Source organism: Aristolochia californica, unplaced genomic scaffold, assembly GCF_029961685.1.
Source record: "Aristolochia californica isolate CCGP_79_NKW_82.1479 unplaced genomic scaffold, dmAriCali1.0.hap1 SCAF_1, whole genome shotgun sequence".
NCBI classification, from domain to species: domain Eukaryota; kingdom Viridiplantae; phylum Streptophyta; class Magnoliopsida; order Piperales; family Aristolochiaceae; genus Aristolochia; species Aristolochia californica.
In genome coordinates this window covers 704,163-719,213 of record NW_027181770.1, presented here as the reverse complement: position 1 = coordinate 719,213, position 15,051 = coordinate 704,163, and the positions used below count along the sequence as shown (strand labels likewise).

The 15,051-nt window shown below is 41.4% G+C and overlaps 2 protein-coding genes across 2 annotated transcripts; both read left to right on the top strand.

Moving 5' to 3' along the window:
• The first annotated feature begins 286 nt into the window (after positions 1 to 286).
• LOC137954983 (photosystem I reaction center subunit IV B, chloroplastic-like) lies at positions 287 to 2,100 on the top strand. Its single transcript, XM_068801875.1, has 3 exons — positions 287 to 656; positions 776 to 841; positions 1,719 to 2,100. Exons 1-3 carry the CDS (start codon positions 423 to 425, stop codon positions 1,821 to 1,823), a joined length of 405 nt encoding a protein of 134 aa, XP_068657976.1. The 5' UTR covers positions 287 to 422; the 3' UTR covers positions 1,824 to 2,100.
• A 10,061-nt stretch (positions 2,101 to 12,161) lies between these two features.
• Positions 12,162 to 14,418, top strand: LOC137954975 (auxin-responsive protein IAA12-like). Its single transcript, XM_068801871.1, has 5 exons — positions 12,162 to 12,726; positions 13,140 to 13,444; positions 13,577 to 13,715; positions 13,882 to 13,943; positions 14,031 to 14,418. Exons 1-5 carry the CDS (start codon positions 12,368 to 12,370, stop codon positions 14,078 to 14,080), a joined length of 915 nt encoding a protein of 304 aa, XP_068657972.1. The 5' UTR covers positions 12,162 to 12,367; the 3' UTR covers positions 14,081 to 14,418.
• The last annotated feature ends 633 nt before the right edge of the window (positions 14,419 to 15,051 follow it).

Genomic DNA, 15,051 nt, shown 5'->3' with positions numbered 1-15,051 from the left:
GTTTATATTAAATCATTCTCATGATTATGAGGATTTCGATGACTCGGAGAGACTCGTTGACAATAGAAAACTCGTCTGACCGGTTTTCTGGCTTGATCCAACACCCTTGGAGCGTACACGTTTGTATCTGATGGAAAGGCACGTATGCCAGGCACAGGATCTAGATTCGCGGCAGCGATCGCGTTATCTATAATGAGTGGATATGTTGCTTACGTGTCATCCCCTCAATGGCCAAAACTACCACACAAACTCTCTCGAACGCAGTAAGGATAATTTGGCGCTGAAACTCTTCCTCGCGTTGGAGGGCCTCCCGATCGATCTTTTATTTCTCTTCCCATTTCAACAAAACCCATTCTTCCTCTTAAATCACACTCCTAGAGAGAGAAACACCTGTAACGAGGAGAGAGAGGGAAAGAGACGCCATGGCTACCTCCAACATGGCTTCCGCGGCCTCCAGCTTTGTCTTGTCGAACATCCCCAACAGCAGCGGCTCCTCCTCGCGTGTTAATTCTATCTTCTTTTCCAAGAGCAGTCCGAGTTTCAGAAGGCTTGTCGTGCGCGCCGAGGAAGCTTCTTCAGCGCCTCCGGCGGACGCTCCGGCCAAGGAGGTCAAGCCACCCAAGCCGGCACCAATCGGCCCCAAGAGGGGAACGAAGGTCTCTGTTATAGAGCGCTCCTGTTAAAATAAAGATCTATTTCTTTGTGAAGACAAATTTATCGACTTTACGACTGTCGAAATCTGATCAGAATTCTCCCTTTTCTTCCGTCTTCTCAGGTCAAGATCCTCAGGAAAGAATCGTACTGGTACAACGGAATAGGCTCTGTTGTAGCTGTTGATCAGGTTTTGATCCTCGCCTTAATTTCCTTTTTGCCTGCAAATCTTCGCTTTAAAAACTATGCCAAATTAATCTTCGAACATTCGTCCTGTAGAGTGAAGTTTTTCAATTTCAGATCAGCAAAAATCCCTTTAGGTGTATCGCATGCTTCAGTTCTTCCATCATCGAGATAGGAATCTTCTTTGCATTATCATATACAACTATAACAAAACATAATAACTAGAACCTCAGGTCCTCGGTTTTCAACTGGAACAGCTACATGAATATTCTAGTTTTCAACTGCTAGTTAATGATGGAAACGTATTTGCAAGGCTTTATACCAACTAGATGAACATTTCTTCCTTTTTTTCTTAAATTGGAAATTTCAGTGTTATGTTGTAATTTCTTGGTGTCATCAAGCATTCTATTTTGAGAAATTTATGGTGTATAAGATGAAGCTGTTGCTAATTTAAGTTCCAGGGAAATGTCCTCATATAATCCATAGTCCATTAATACTTCTTTTCCAGCACCTGCGATTCAGCGCGCTAAAGGTGCAACAGTTCAAATTATACTAGTCTATTTCTGTAAAGCTATTGTGAGGAACCCTGAATGAGTAAGGCTGGCTTTATATTTGGCTTTTGGATGATCCCAGATTTTTGTGGTGATAGACTCCTTAAGGTAGTGCAATTCTATCATACGAAATATGCCCAACTTATCATACGAACAGAGCCATGCCGAAGTGCAATTCTATTTCTGATCAGTGTTAGGTAGTGACTTTTATACATCTTAATCACATGTAGATAAAGAGGTTCCGACTCAAATTAACGGCAAATGGTTAGAGAAAAAGCTTCCATTCTCTTTCTAGGACATCTTGAATGCTTCATATTTTCTGTCCTTGAACAGGACCCTTCTTCTCGCTACCCGGTGGTCATCAGGTTCAACAAGGTGAATTATGCAGGCGTCTCGACAAACAACTATGCCTTGGATGAGATTCAAGAAGTGGAGTGAGTTGAGGGGGCACTTGTGCTGCTCACACCCACACCCACACCATGTATTTTGCAGTGGCTAGCAATAGCTTTTTAAACGTTGCAAGTTTGTAATATATATACATTTCTATTGTGTCTATTCTCCTCCAAATTCGTTTGGCAGCATTTATTTTCAGATAGCCAAATAGTATTTATCTTCACAAAGCTTCACCTGAGACTGGACACGTTTGGTTCTTTTTTCTTTTGTTTTCTGTTTTGTTCAACTTTGAATTGTATTTTTGGGCTTCGGATTCTGTTTCTTTTCTGCTTTGGTCTTTCATTGTTGTTTTTGTTTCCAGTAGATTTGGACTCAGTGATACATGCTTTGTTCCTCGTATTTTAGCCATCTCTTTGCTTCCTCTATCTACTATTTTCACCTCTTTCTTTTGTTAATTTTCTACCTGATTTTCCCTATCTTCTATTTCATATTAACAAAGTGGAAGTCCTCTTTTCTGAAAGGATATTTATGTTCTTTTCCTCCATTCATTTCTCCCCATTGCTTCTTTCTTTCTAATCTTGATTTCATCAATCATACTCTTTACCCTTCAATTCATTTATTCTCTTTTGATTTTCCTTCTTCTTTATCGAAATCAAGATCGTTAAATTTCAATTTCCAGAACTCTGCAAAACAGACCTGTAGTTTCTTAGTTGTACTCGGGCATTTACCTTGTTGCTTTCCAGTTAACCCTTGGAAGGAAGGATGGAATCCGACCCTGTCGAAGAGTCTTCTCAATTGATGATCTTCTTAACCCAAACAAAGATCCACTAAACCCTGATTGATGAGTAGGCATGCAGTTTGCAGAAAACAGAAATCATGGGCACTACCAGGCAACTTTCTCTGTTAAAATCAAACTTAAATCAAAGCGGTATCTTCTCCAAACGTTTCTGATTTTTCACAAACAGGACTCTCAGATCTATCAGACATAAAGATGTGATATCTAAGCAAAGCTGGGGACACCTATTGGGTGGAACTCATTTACCCTCGTACAAATGGGTTCTGTTCGAAAGACCTGTCACAGCCTCCAGGTTTATTTGATCCAATCCAAACCTCACAGAAATAACTCAATAATGCCCCACATGTCACTTTGATCCAGACTCGTCGCATTTCCTGTCTCTGTCCTACTTGTGCCCATTGACTGGGATCCCCATCCTCTCTTCACCGATCTCTGTATTTAAAGCATTTCAAGAATAATGCAGCCCTGACCCACTTTAGGACGGAGTTGCAGGTCCCTTACCACTCATCTTCGAGACGGAAAACTTAACTACCCCCACAATAGGAAAGGAAGCGCTGGGTGTTTGGTACATTTTCAGGACATTCCATCCCAGTTTTTAAATCAGCCGGAGCTAGGACTCAGCTCAGGCAAAGTTTGGATTGAAGCGGTGGCCGCAGCCTGTATATACTGGATAAGTTACGGAGCCGGATTCAGCCATATTGTGGATAAAATGGTTTCTTGGATTATCGGGACAATATCAACCTTCCCGTGCTCTACACCTCTGTGGGACAGAAGGGCAGGAGGAAGCTTTTTCTACTGAATGATTCAGCCTTGCTTGCGGAATTGCTCCCTCTGGGGTGCATGAGAGTGTGTGAAGGAGAAGAAGGGATGATATGTGGGGCAAGGAGTGGGAAAACTTAATCGACTTTCTGAACATGTTAGATCATTAACTTCAAATCATTCGATGATCACGTTAGACGAATACCAGCATGCAAATACTATTTCATAAAGTTGCCAGAAAAAAAAAAAGTAAAACGTTTTAGGAAATTTGGGGCTGGGGGTGTTCTTACGAAATAAATATGGAATCGGAAATATTGAGTTTCCTAAAATAACCCCTATTGGGAAACTGTACTGTAGCTTCAGTTACTGAAATCACTGAGTCTCCCCTCCAGTTCATTAACTAGGAGAGTGATCTCTGCAACTGTTGATGGAAAAGAGTAAGTGCAGCAAATTCCTATTTCTTACACATATATGTACTAGACCCAGATGAAAGGAGACACAGCATGTTTCTTCGTTATTACAAGTGCATGGCTTTAGATTCTAGCCAAAAATTAAAAAAAAAACTGAAGCTAAATTATCCCTAAAAGTTGAAACTTACTGTAGATACAAGATAGAGCTAGTCCCAGGTCGTACTTGTACCACCTTCATTTATCTGCACCACGTTTTGCTCTTCAACTTGGTTATAAATGCAAATTGAGATCAAGCGTCTCTTCTTTGCCTTCTTCGTTCTCTTTGCTCCAAAAGTCCGGATTTTTCGAGGACTCGCCGGATCTCATATTCTGCTGCCAGTTCAAAAACCTCTGATCCTCCTGGACAAAGCTTGGAGTACTACAAGGTGCGGGAGAGAAGGCAGGCATGAACCTGGCAGCGCCGTTGGATCCGAAGTGATTATGTGTGGCGAAATGGGGGTGGGTTGAGGCGTGAGAGGGTATAAAAAACGATGGGTTAGGTAAATCTGCGGGATTTTGCGAGAAAAACAATGGCCGAGTAGAAACGGCCAAGTTGCAGAGCCTGTGAGAATGTTCAGAAGCTCGCCGGGCTCTCCTGGCTGCGGTCCTTTCCCTTTTATGAGCGTTCTGATGGCCTCCTAGAGCCTGAGAAGTGCAAAACTTTCTTGAACAATACAAGCAAGGAAAGATCCTGGATACTTCTTCAGCGGACGAAGGACCATAGCTAATTTTTTCTTCTTCCGCCATGTCTGAGTTCTGTAATTACGAGGTCAAACTTTAGATAACGCAAGATTCAGTTTGAAAACCCATAACACTGAAAAGAAGCTGAGAGAGACTATAAGGGAATTACCACTACTATTGATTTGAGGAAGGGATGAAACCTGGTACCCCAGAGGACGACACCCCTTTCTACAGTTCTTGAAACGAGAGCCGGAACAAGAGAGGTGGAAGAGAATTAAAATATCAAACGAGATAGCTAAAAAGCCAATTTGCATAAAGCAGGGTTACAGTGGGAACAAAGAAAGGGTAAAAAGGGTAAAGGGAAAACTAAACTTTCTCTATTTTTGTCTTTTGTTCAGAACTCTGGAAAAAACCCAACTCCAGAAGCAGCAAATATTTCAGGTTTTGTTAGGTGGAGAAGATGCTTGGAAGGGAAGGGTCTCTTTTACAACAGTTGGCAGAACTCAGAAGGCTCAGTAATAGAAAGAGAGAGAGAGGTTCCAGCTTCACAGTGCATGCAAAATAAGCGGGCAAATTGCGTATAGATATGGAAACATCTGTCTGTAAAACTGTAAATAATGAATCTGTTCTTCTTCTTCCCACTCTCTCTCTCAATTCTGACTCAAGGACAGAGATGCTCTAATGGAGGATGAGAAGCGTGGAATTTGGAAAGAATAAGTGGGCCCAGGTAAGTTTGGAATGAAGGTGGCTTACTGCAGTTCTCAGTCGGCCAACCCATGCATGCAGGCAGCAGACCTCTTTTAGTTATGGGGCTCTGCTCAGTGCCTTCTGTCACCAATCCTTGCATGCAACCTGGCGTTCTCTTTTGCATGCACAGAACTCCACGCCTTCACTATTCTATAATAATCTTATACATTTACCGTTTTAGATTGCTTTACTTCACCCGATCTCAAAAGCCATTAAAATAACAAGACAGAACAGACAATTTCCTAAAATATTTCCTTTCTAGATGCATGGATTGTTAAAAGACTGAAAGAGAGACAAGAAGTTGACAACGGCACTGGAAATAGTAGAGATGGAAGGGAAAAAGAAGGAGGGATTTGATGGGTGGAGTACTGGATCTTCCAAGTCGAGGCTTTATTTCCGTTCCCAGGGGAGTTCAAGGCAGGAGATACGCAAGGTCATGGTATTGGCTAAGACGGAGAAGTAGACACAAAATCCTTGGAACTGTAAAAAGTTTTTAAGAACGTAATGGCAGTCCGTTTAACCAGTCAAACAAGTTTAATTGAAAACTTCATCCAGTAATTATAAGCTTTGACATCTGCACCACTCCTTCACGTATGCCGATCTCTGTTCATGATCCCCACAATGTAATTGATATTTCTTAATGAATTTTGTTGGTTTGCTAAACAAGGAATCTCTCTGTCAAACTCTTTTCCATTACTAGCTATCTGGGTTTGAAGTACAAAAGAAACGATCCAAATGCTTTATGGGAGAAACTCTGGGGAAAAACGGAAGAGCTTTCAGGTATCACCCATGACGGCTAAAGGGGTTCGTAATTCATAGTCGTCGCACAAACTCAGCTGATGCAGCATGAGCTCTGTGGCGGGCAACCGTCTCTTCTCCCTCTGAAATATAAAGAAAACTGGAACTGGAAGGGAGAGAATTAGTGCAAGAGAGCGAAGTACAAAACATGCACGGGTCCTACGCTTCATTTGAATATTTCTCTAATTCGATGATGGGATTCTCACCTGTTTGCCCTGGAAAAAGTTTTTCGAACTTTTTGGTTTTTTTTATTTCCTTTATTAGCATATCTCGAACAAGAATCTACACTCTCTGACATGTTTGACGAAAAGTCTACAAGAACAGCTCTGGAGCTACCAAGGGGCAGTCCGGAGTTGACGAATGACGAGTAAAAAATAAAATAAAAATTTACCCGCCGCTTCAGTCAAATTCTCTCAAAATCGTCCATGATTAAGAGCAAATCAACGAAGTCGATATCACTAAAGGGTGATCAATTATGTTCCAACAAGCTCACAGCCATCTCTCTTAAATTTTATATTTAGCGGACACCACTCCCTGAATTTAATAAAAGAAGCTTTTGAATCCCATTAGTCAGATTCATTCAAAGCTCTTCCACTTGCCAGTTGCCACTAAAACACTAGAGTGGATAAGTATCAGTAAATGTGGGAGCCCTCCACCCAGAAATGGACTAGGAATTGAGACAGAGACACCGAGACAGTCCAGAAATCTTTCCACAAACACTACAAGTTCATGTGATGAAACGACCCCCCTACTTTGCTAAAGCTTTTATATGTCTATCATTGACTCGGAGAGACAGCACTTCAGTTCTCCTTCCCTCAGCACAGCATCCACAAAACTGGAGAGATTATTGATCTATATTCAAAAAGATCTCTAAAGAGTTTTGGAGGGGCGTGAAGAGGCAGCACTGCTGAACAGATGAAAGTAATCAATCGACAAACGGGTGCTGGATCCACCCAGCGAGTGTCACTTTCCCACGTGCAGTGGGCCTCCATGGTCACGTCGTCAAACTTGAGACTTGAAAACGATATATCACCTTTGATGACATAAAACTCTGTTGCATAGGAGGCCCACGGAGGTCGAGTTGATCTCTGTCGGAACCTCGTGTTCCAGTCTGGGCGTTTCTGTTCCAGGAAACTTCCACCATGAGAGTTAAGGCTCCAAGTGAAGTAGAGCTCAAATCCATTGGGCTTCAGACTTTGGATCCTGTTCTCTCAACTGTTGCTAATTCAAGGCCTCCATTGGAAGCAACAATTCACCTTCAACCTCACAATTAGGAGATTTGAACACTATTAAGGCACGTCTGCTCTTATTTTTAAGCACTTCAAATTATTTCTCTTTAATTACTTCAAATTTGGTACATGGCCAATAGGTTTAAAAATCTAAGATTTGCTCCACGTTTACGTTATAATTACTAAAAAGAATAAATATATTCATTTAAAAAACAACAAAAATCCAACGTCTTTTACGCAGCACGTCCCATCGGGAAATCAAGTCTCCTCCCATCGTTCTTCATTCAGAGAGCGGCGGCACTCTCATCATTCTATTTGCAGGCGGTTGGGATCTAAATTGGATGCAGATTGACATGACGAGCACGCGAGAGTCCATTAAACTCCAAAGCTGGGTCTTCTCTTGCTTGCAAAACACTTGGATGGTTTGAGATCCCCAGATGGTTTCTCTCAATCTACCAAACTCGAACGGAAAGGATCAAACTCGCCGCCCAGCAAATCTATACCTCCCATGATCAAAACCTTTATCTAACTTTCTGTTCATGGTTTCCAGCTTTCTTTTGGCTGGGCAAATTTGGTATTGCAGCTGACCATGCATGACCAGAACTTGACCAGCAACGGCGAAAGCTGAAGGCTAGTGGGGAAGCCCATTATGAGTCTGCTGGGCATTAACTAGTCGATTCGTCTCTGAGCTGTGACGGCATAAAACAATCAATCGCTTTCTGCAATCCAAGCCTCATTTCTGCGAATCAACTGAGATGTTAGTGCTTCGACCTCCTTCAAAAACACACAAAAACAAAAGCTTTCTTTTCAAATACAATATCCTTTCTAGCAATGAGTGGCTGCCCTGCTCCGCTGGTTACAATATGATAATCCTCTGCTTATCTCATTTTAAAGAGAAAGTGACGGATTCCGGCACAACTAACTTCATTGTTATCGAAATACTAAAAAAAAAAAAAAAAAAAAAAGTATCGAAGAACACAAAACCACTCTAGACATGTGTTGAGTAGAGTTTGGGTGACCATCACTTTCAAATTAAAGCTGTTTTCTTCTTCCTAAAAAGTTTTTGTCTCCTGGGTTTGGTCCCCCCATCGAGCACTGGTGGCCGATGGGCTCGAGTCAAGAATCTCTTCCTGTACAGAATCAAGAGGAAGATTTAATTTTTAGATTAGTGGGGAACATGGGTCTACTGCAGGGGACCATTTCAATTAGAAATTTCTGGGCATGAACTTGCCTTCATCGTGTACTGGAGTCTCAGAGACTCTTGTTAATTACCTGTTACCTGGCCTCCAGTTAATATCAGTAAGCAGACAGCACATAGAAGGACGACTAGGCCATCCAGAAGAACCAAACAAGCAAAGATCAAGATCAACAACTCCCATTAATATTCCAGCCTTTTCATTCGTGTTCATAGAACCATGGTCCCCTGCAGAAACCAATGCTATCTGCTCACCAAACTCTGATTCGATTGATTTTAAAGGATGGGGGAGAGAGGAACACCACAAAGGCGATCAAGGCAGGTGAGCTTAGCAAAGTAGAATCCTAGGCTTAAGTGGTCCTTATTCCCCATTAATAAAACGAGAGAAAGCAAACCTGACAGGTGGAGCTGAACTTATCCTTGATCGCGAACTCAGCTTGTAAACAAACAGATTAAGTATGGTTAAAAAGGGACAAGGAAATCGAGAACGGGTCAGATGCCAGATTCAAAGGCAGATTAACTTTGGGTGGACTTTACTTAATAGAAACCCAACATGGGAATCTTTACTCAGACCAACTTTGTCAAAAACAAAAAACAGATTAACTTTGGTCTGCCTGGTTCTTCGTGTTTCCTCTCCCTCGACTCCCACACGTAGCCGTAGCTTAGAGGCTTAACACGGAGATCCGTCACCAAACCAAAACGCGATTTGCTTGCCATGTGTCACCAGCAGCTTTGCCACTTTTTCCATGGGAACCTGTCGCCTGCCCACGTGCCGCTCACTCACGCTATAGGTCACCACTTACGTACATTCATTCCCTTCAACTCTAAATAATACGTGACCTGTTACGTATCGATCCTTTTGTAATATTTTTAAAGCATGGCATCATTAAAGAGGTTTAGTATTAACTACTGGCATTAGTGTACCCCGTCCCAAGAAGTGTGGGTCCTACCGTTCCGACCTTGGGTCCAATCAATCATCACCCTCATCTTTTTCTTCGTGTGATGATAGCCGTCCGTGAAACTTTACTGCGACGGAGACGGGATTTTAAGACTTTTACCCAATCAGCAGTTAACGGACAGGTCGTCCATCCGCAAAGGGGCCCACAAGTACTTCATAAGCCGGTCCCACCGCTTTTCCTAAATACGAGCGATCCGGGACGTAGGTTGTGCTCCCAGAGAGAGATTTTTATTTTTGTTTTTATCTAATTTATTTACGGAGACAAAATAAAGCGGGAGGATGAGAAACAAAGCAGGGGCAGGCGTGGGGAAATTAATAATTCGGAGAATCTAGAATTTCAGGAGACTAATTATGAGTATTATTCTGGTGGGGCCCGCAGGGTGCGGTGAACCTGTCTCCTTGGCGCCACACATCGCCCTACTCGAATCTATGGGGACGGGCCCGGTCCGAAGACGGCTTATCCGATGCTCAAATGCCGGGTTTAGCTGTCTTCATCAAACAAACCAACAGAGCGGCCCCCATTGTACCGTCCTCCCCGCGGATCTTGTCGGCCTACGTAGCCTAATTTTCCACGTGAAAAGTAGGCCCGACTTGTCGGGCTGTCGGTTGAACAACTGCCAGTGGGTCCCAAGATTTTCGTGGCCCCAGCGCCCAAGCTGACTCATCAATATACAAGACCCAGAAAAAAACCAAGATATCTGAATATCTCGCGAAATGCAATATTTTGCCATTTCTCGGTTCGCGATAAATTTGCCTTTCTATAAATTTGCCTTTCTAAAAGAGAAGACGGAAAACAACCGCGTCACCGGAATATCCGATCTTTCAGACAAGAATCGCACGCCGGGATAATCGATTCGGATTTTTCCCTAATAAAATAGCGGATTTACTGCAGAAGTGGCCTGTTGGGTTTCCAAGAGACGCTTTGCCTCCCGTATTGTTAAAGCCGAATTTCATGCTTCAAATGATGCCCAAAGATCTTCTGACTGGGACTGTTTGATCTTCAGATCTTTTAAACAGGCACTGCAGTGAGATGAAAAGTTTCACCTTTGGGGGGGGGGAAAAAACAGAATACGATAGAGTTCCGTGCGATTCTCGATAGCTCATATGTGATATCTTATGATTCGTATCTACTAGAGTGGCATCGTGCCAAATGTTCTTCGTTTAATCTGAATACCATGAGATATGAAATAAATAAAGCCGGCGGCATGTGCATTGACTGTGGTTACAAGTGTTGAGATTTGAAAGACGAAAGAGCTTTAAAAGGACAAAACAAAAGTTTGATTGAACCAGGACTAGACTTTTTCAAGTGAAAGACGACAACCAAGTTTGATTCCAGTTCGCATGTTTGGGCAGAAAAGAGACCCATGGATTGTTTAGAACCATCAAAACGAAGAAACCAATAGCCTCCCAGCTTGATTCCGATTAACACGAAGCGCACATAAAACTGGCCTATGTTTCTATGCCACCCTTTTTTTTCATAGATTTCAGCCCGCACTCGCCAAGTTCCTGTTTTTTTTCTCTCCAAAACGACTGCCTAATGATTCTAATGGTTAGCTTTAAATTTATAGGTCAGCTTCAATTTTGTCTAATTTAATCAACATCAATCAGTATTACACCTTAAAAAAATATATTTTGAAACAAAGTCAATTAATGAAAGAAGGGTCCGTACCATTATTAATTTGTCTTAGACTAGATTGTTCGGTTGAGCTAAGTTCAACTATATAAGACATAGGAAATAATAAATTAATGAATTTGACAAAAGTAGACGAACCCTGGACACCTACTTCACCCATTCTTGACCGCCTCTCACGGGATTCGAATATGGGATGTGGCGTACCTAGCTTTGATACCATAACAACGGCTAGCTAATACACCCAAAAAACTGATCTATTAGGTACAGAAAGCTACCGCCTATAATGGATAAATAAATAAATCTTAATTAAAACTTGTTCATTATAATTTTTATTTTTAAATCTCGATCCTACTAAACTAGACCATGTCTTTTTAGTGAGTATGCAATTCTAGAAAACTCGACGATAGGAAAGAACTCAATAAATTCATTTAGCTTATTAGGTTCGATACTAAAAAAATGCAACTTGGTTTGGTAGGTTTGATAGTTATCCCTCTCATAGGATTTTTGATTCCTCGACTTCTTTTGTGGTGGGTTAGGAAGGACACAATCTTCAAATGGCCATAGGAAAAGGAAAGAGACCCCTCCCATGATAAAAACGAATAAAATAGTTCATAATTGAGAGCAGGTTCTCCTCTCCACTAACTTTTAACTTAATTTTCTTATTTTAATTTCTTAAATACCATCAACTGAGATCATAACCAATTTAACCAATGGTTTTATGCTATTAACCCGGTTCATTCAAGCCAGCCACTGACTGGCCCGGTAGCAAGACCAGGTCCTTATTAAAGTAAGACTGGCCGGACAAAGAAAAGTAGCTGGCTGAACTGTTACGTATGTATGGAAAAATGGCTCCAGACGAAGGTAGAAGACAAGCGATGGTTTTCTCGGTTTCCTCTGCTGCAAGTCAAATTTTTTCGCTTACTTCTGTTGGCGAAGGAAGAGACAAGATAACGCAAATACTCCCGAGAAAAAGGAAGAGCTTCCGTTTTACTGAACGAAAGAGCAAAATACCCCAAGACGAGAACTAAGGGAGCAGAGTAGCAGACAACACAGGGGTCCCACCACCCACCATAACGAGCACCACACCCACCCTCCTAATGCCCACTGCCCGATAGGCAAAATTACAAGCTCTCCTGTCCTGCGCCTCTCTTATACCTCATCTTTCATCCCTTCCCCCCTCGCACCAAAATCTCATTTCCTTCCCCCTTCTTTGAAGTCCCTTTTACGAATTTCTTGTCTCTTACAGAGAAAAGAAAAACATCCTCTGTTCGAAGATACCGGCTCGATCCATCTCTTTGTGGGTTTTCGTGTTCGCAAGAGAAGGAGATAAGGAGAAGCTGAGAGATGCACGGTGGTGTTGGTGGTGGCGGTGATTCTTCGGGTAGTTCTAACAACGGGTCCATGTCGACGGTTTCGAAAGCGGAGGTGGTAGAACAGGACTATGTGGGCCTCTCGGAGGTCTCGTCGTATACGAAGCCCAGTCGCGTGAAAGGCGAGGAACTCGAGCTCGGTCTCGGCCTCGGTCTCGGTCCCAAGGCAAAGCCTTCAGGGTGGGGGGACTATTGCAGGATTCTTACAGCCAGGGATTTTCCTTCCATTATCTCTGCTTCTGCTTCACCTTCTCCGTCGGCTAGGCCAGGTGTTGCTGGTACAAAGAGGGCGGCGGATTCTATGCCTCAGGAGGTCGCGTCTAACTCTCCCAGGTGATTCTTCTCTCTTTACTTTTTCCTTGTCTTTTTTTTTTTTTTTTCCTGATCAGATTTGCCTTGTTCCTGCTGTCTTCAGAAAATTTGCTCCAAAATGTAGTAGGATCATTTACAGTAAGTCTTGCTGATGGGGTTTGAACTTTTTAACATTTCGATCTTTCTTTTTGAAATTAGCTTTGATCTTTCAGGGTGGGTTTTATTTCTTCTTGATGAATCCTTAAAGTTTCCTATTCTTTGATTCTTTTGATGTCCTCCGAAACTGGGTGGAGGGATCTAGGAGTCTTTTAAATTTCTCTTCTTTAGTCTATTATCTGAAAAATACACGTCTTGTTTCTCTAACTTAGCTCTTGTCTCTATTTACTCGTCTCTGAATCTTTTTCTGAAAAAGATTTGTTCTTTCCTGTATGCAGCCCGGTCGTGGGATGGCCGCCCATAAGAGCTTACAGAATGAACAGCTTAGTAAACCAAGCCAAGGCTCCAACTGAAGATACCGCCGCAGATGACGACAATAATTCCAAAAAAAATGTCATAAACTCGAATAACAAATTCAACAACAACAACAATATACAGGAGAAAGGGCTTGGAAAATCCTTATTTGTGAAGGTCAACATGGATGGGATTCCCATAGGAAGAAAGGTGGATCTGAGAGCCCATGCTTCCTATCAATCTTTAGCGCAGGTTTTGGAGGACATGTTCCACAAACCTACTACCAAAAGTAAATTTCTTTTTTTCTCCTTCACTGTTATTCATCATTCAATTGCATATGACACAGCTACATAATACAGGCCTTGACTAAATCCAACTAGATTTAAGTCTGTGATTACTGATATTGGCTTTTCATGATTAGGCCAAAGCGGCTCTGCAGATCATGAAGTGAAAGCAGAAACACCCAAGATCTCCAAGCTGTTGGATGAATGTTCTGAATTTGTTCTCACATACGAGGATAGAGAGGGAGACTGGATGCTTGTAGGAGATGTTCCATGGGGGTATGCACCTGTCAAACTCTTTCACCACTTGTTTGAACTGTTTATAAGTATTTGAATAAAAAAACACCAGAAAATATGTCTCGCTCCATATACAAATCCGTCCCGTTTTCCACGAAGGCGGCCTTATTTCTTGTCATTCATGTCTAGTCTTATTTTTTTTTTGCAGAATGTTCTTGAGCACCGTGAGGCGGCTTAGAATCATGAGAACATCTGAAGCTAATGGACTTGGTAATTGTTGCTTTTTTAAAGTATTGGTTACTGGGTTTTGTTTTTTCATCTCATCTGATGCAGTTTTACACAATCCTTGGAATGCAGCCCCCAGGATCCAAGGCAGAGCCGACAGGCAAAGGAGCAAGCTTGTCTAATATCGTTTTGTGCAGGCTGAGTGAATTGAATTTTGATGAAAAGGAACTAAAGACAGGAAAAAAACATATATAAAAGGAAGAGGAAAAAGTGGGTTGGATTGAGAGCAAAGCATTTCCCTTTGTTTTTTTTTAAAGATTTTTTTTAAAAAATATTTTCTGGTCCCTTTTGTGGAAAGTCCAGCCTTTTTTGTTGGTCGCTCACCTTACACAACTTCCTTTTCTTCGGTTCTTTCTGTAATATCTTATACATAATGAGTAGATGAATAGTTTCTTCTTGCTTATACTGTAAATAACAATCGAAGCCTCAATGTGTATGGTTTTTGTGGATTTTTTTAATCTTTTACGGCCTTAAGGATACAGTGGCGACTATCAATACTAGATGTCCGATTCCGTTTCCTGTTTTTCTTTGCTGAATCGCTGATTGCCGAGAGAGCATGGTTAATCGGCATCTCTCTCCTGAATATCGAGTTGTTCACCCAAGCTTTATTTTTGGGTAGAAATTGTGATCAACTACTGATAGTGTGAAACAAATACAAAAATCATTCTTTCACTGACGAAGCAAGAACACTGGAAAGAAACTGTGATCGCACTTTTCCTCCTGAACATTAAAACTCAAATATAAATCTGTGTTTTATTTATTCATTCATTATAGCTTAATTTTATTTTTTAAAATATAATATTTGAGAACAAATAGTCCTTTTTAGTTATTATTTAGAGACTTTTGATATATAACATATAATATTATGTCTGAATGTCATTGGAATTTTGAAAACCCATCACCTTGTGAACCTGATTTTAAATCTATTAAATTAACCTCTAACAATAAATATAATAATTTTATTAAAATTATATGTTACTTAAAAAAAACAACATATTAGTAAACTCCGTGAATCGGTTTTAGGGTAAATATGGGGGGTTAGTCCATGATAAACTTGAAATGGAATGAAGAATTCAATGTTGGAATAATTCGT

Coding starts and splice junctions, on each gene's coding strand:
- LOC137954983 (XM_068801875.1), top strand. CDS start 423: ATGGCTACCTCCAACATGGCTTCCGCGGCCTCCAGCTTTGTCTTGTCG. Junction 657..775: donor GCCCCAAGAGGGGAACGAAG/GTCTCTGTTATA, acceptor CCGTCTTCTCAG/GTCAAGATCCTCAGGAAAGA. Junction 842..1,718: donor CTGTTGTAGCTGTTGATCAG/GTTTTGATCCTC, acceptor GTCCTTGAACAG/GACCCTTCTTCTCGCTACCC.
- LOC137954975 (XM_068801871.1), top strand. CDS start 12,368: ATGCACGGTGGTGTTGGTGGTGGCGGTGATTCTTCGGGTAGTTCTAAC. Junction 12,727..13,139: donor GTCGCGTCTAACTCTCCCAG/GTGATTCTTCTC, acceptor TCCTGTATGCAG/CCCGGTCGTGGGATGGCCGC. Junction 13,944..14,030: donor ATCTGAAGCTAATGGACTTG/GTAATTGTTGCT, acceptor CTTGGAATGCAG/CCCCCAGGATCCAAGGCAGA.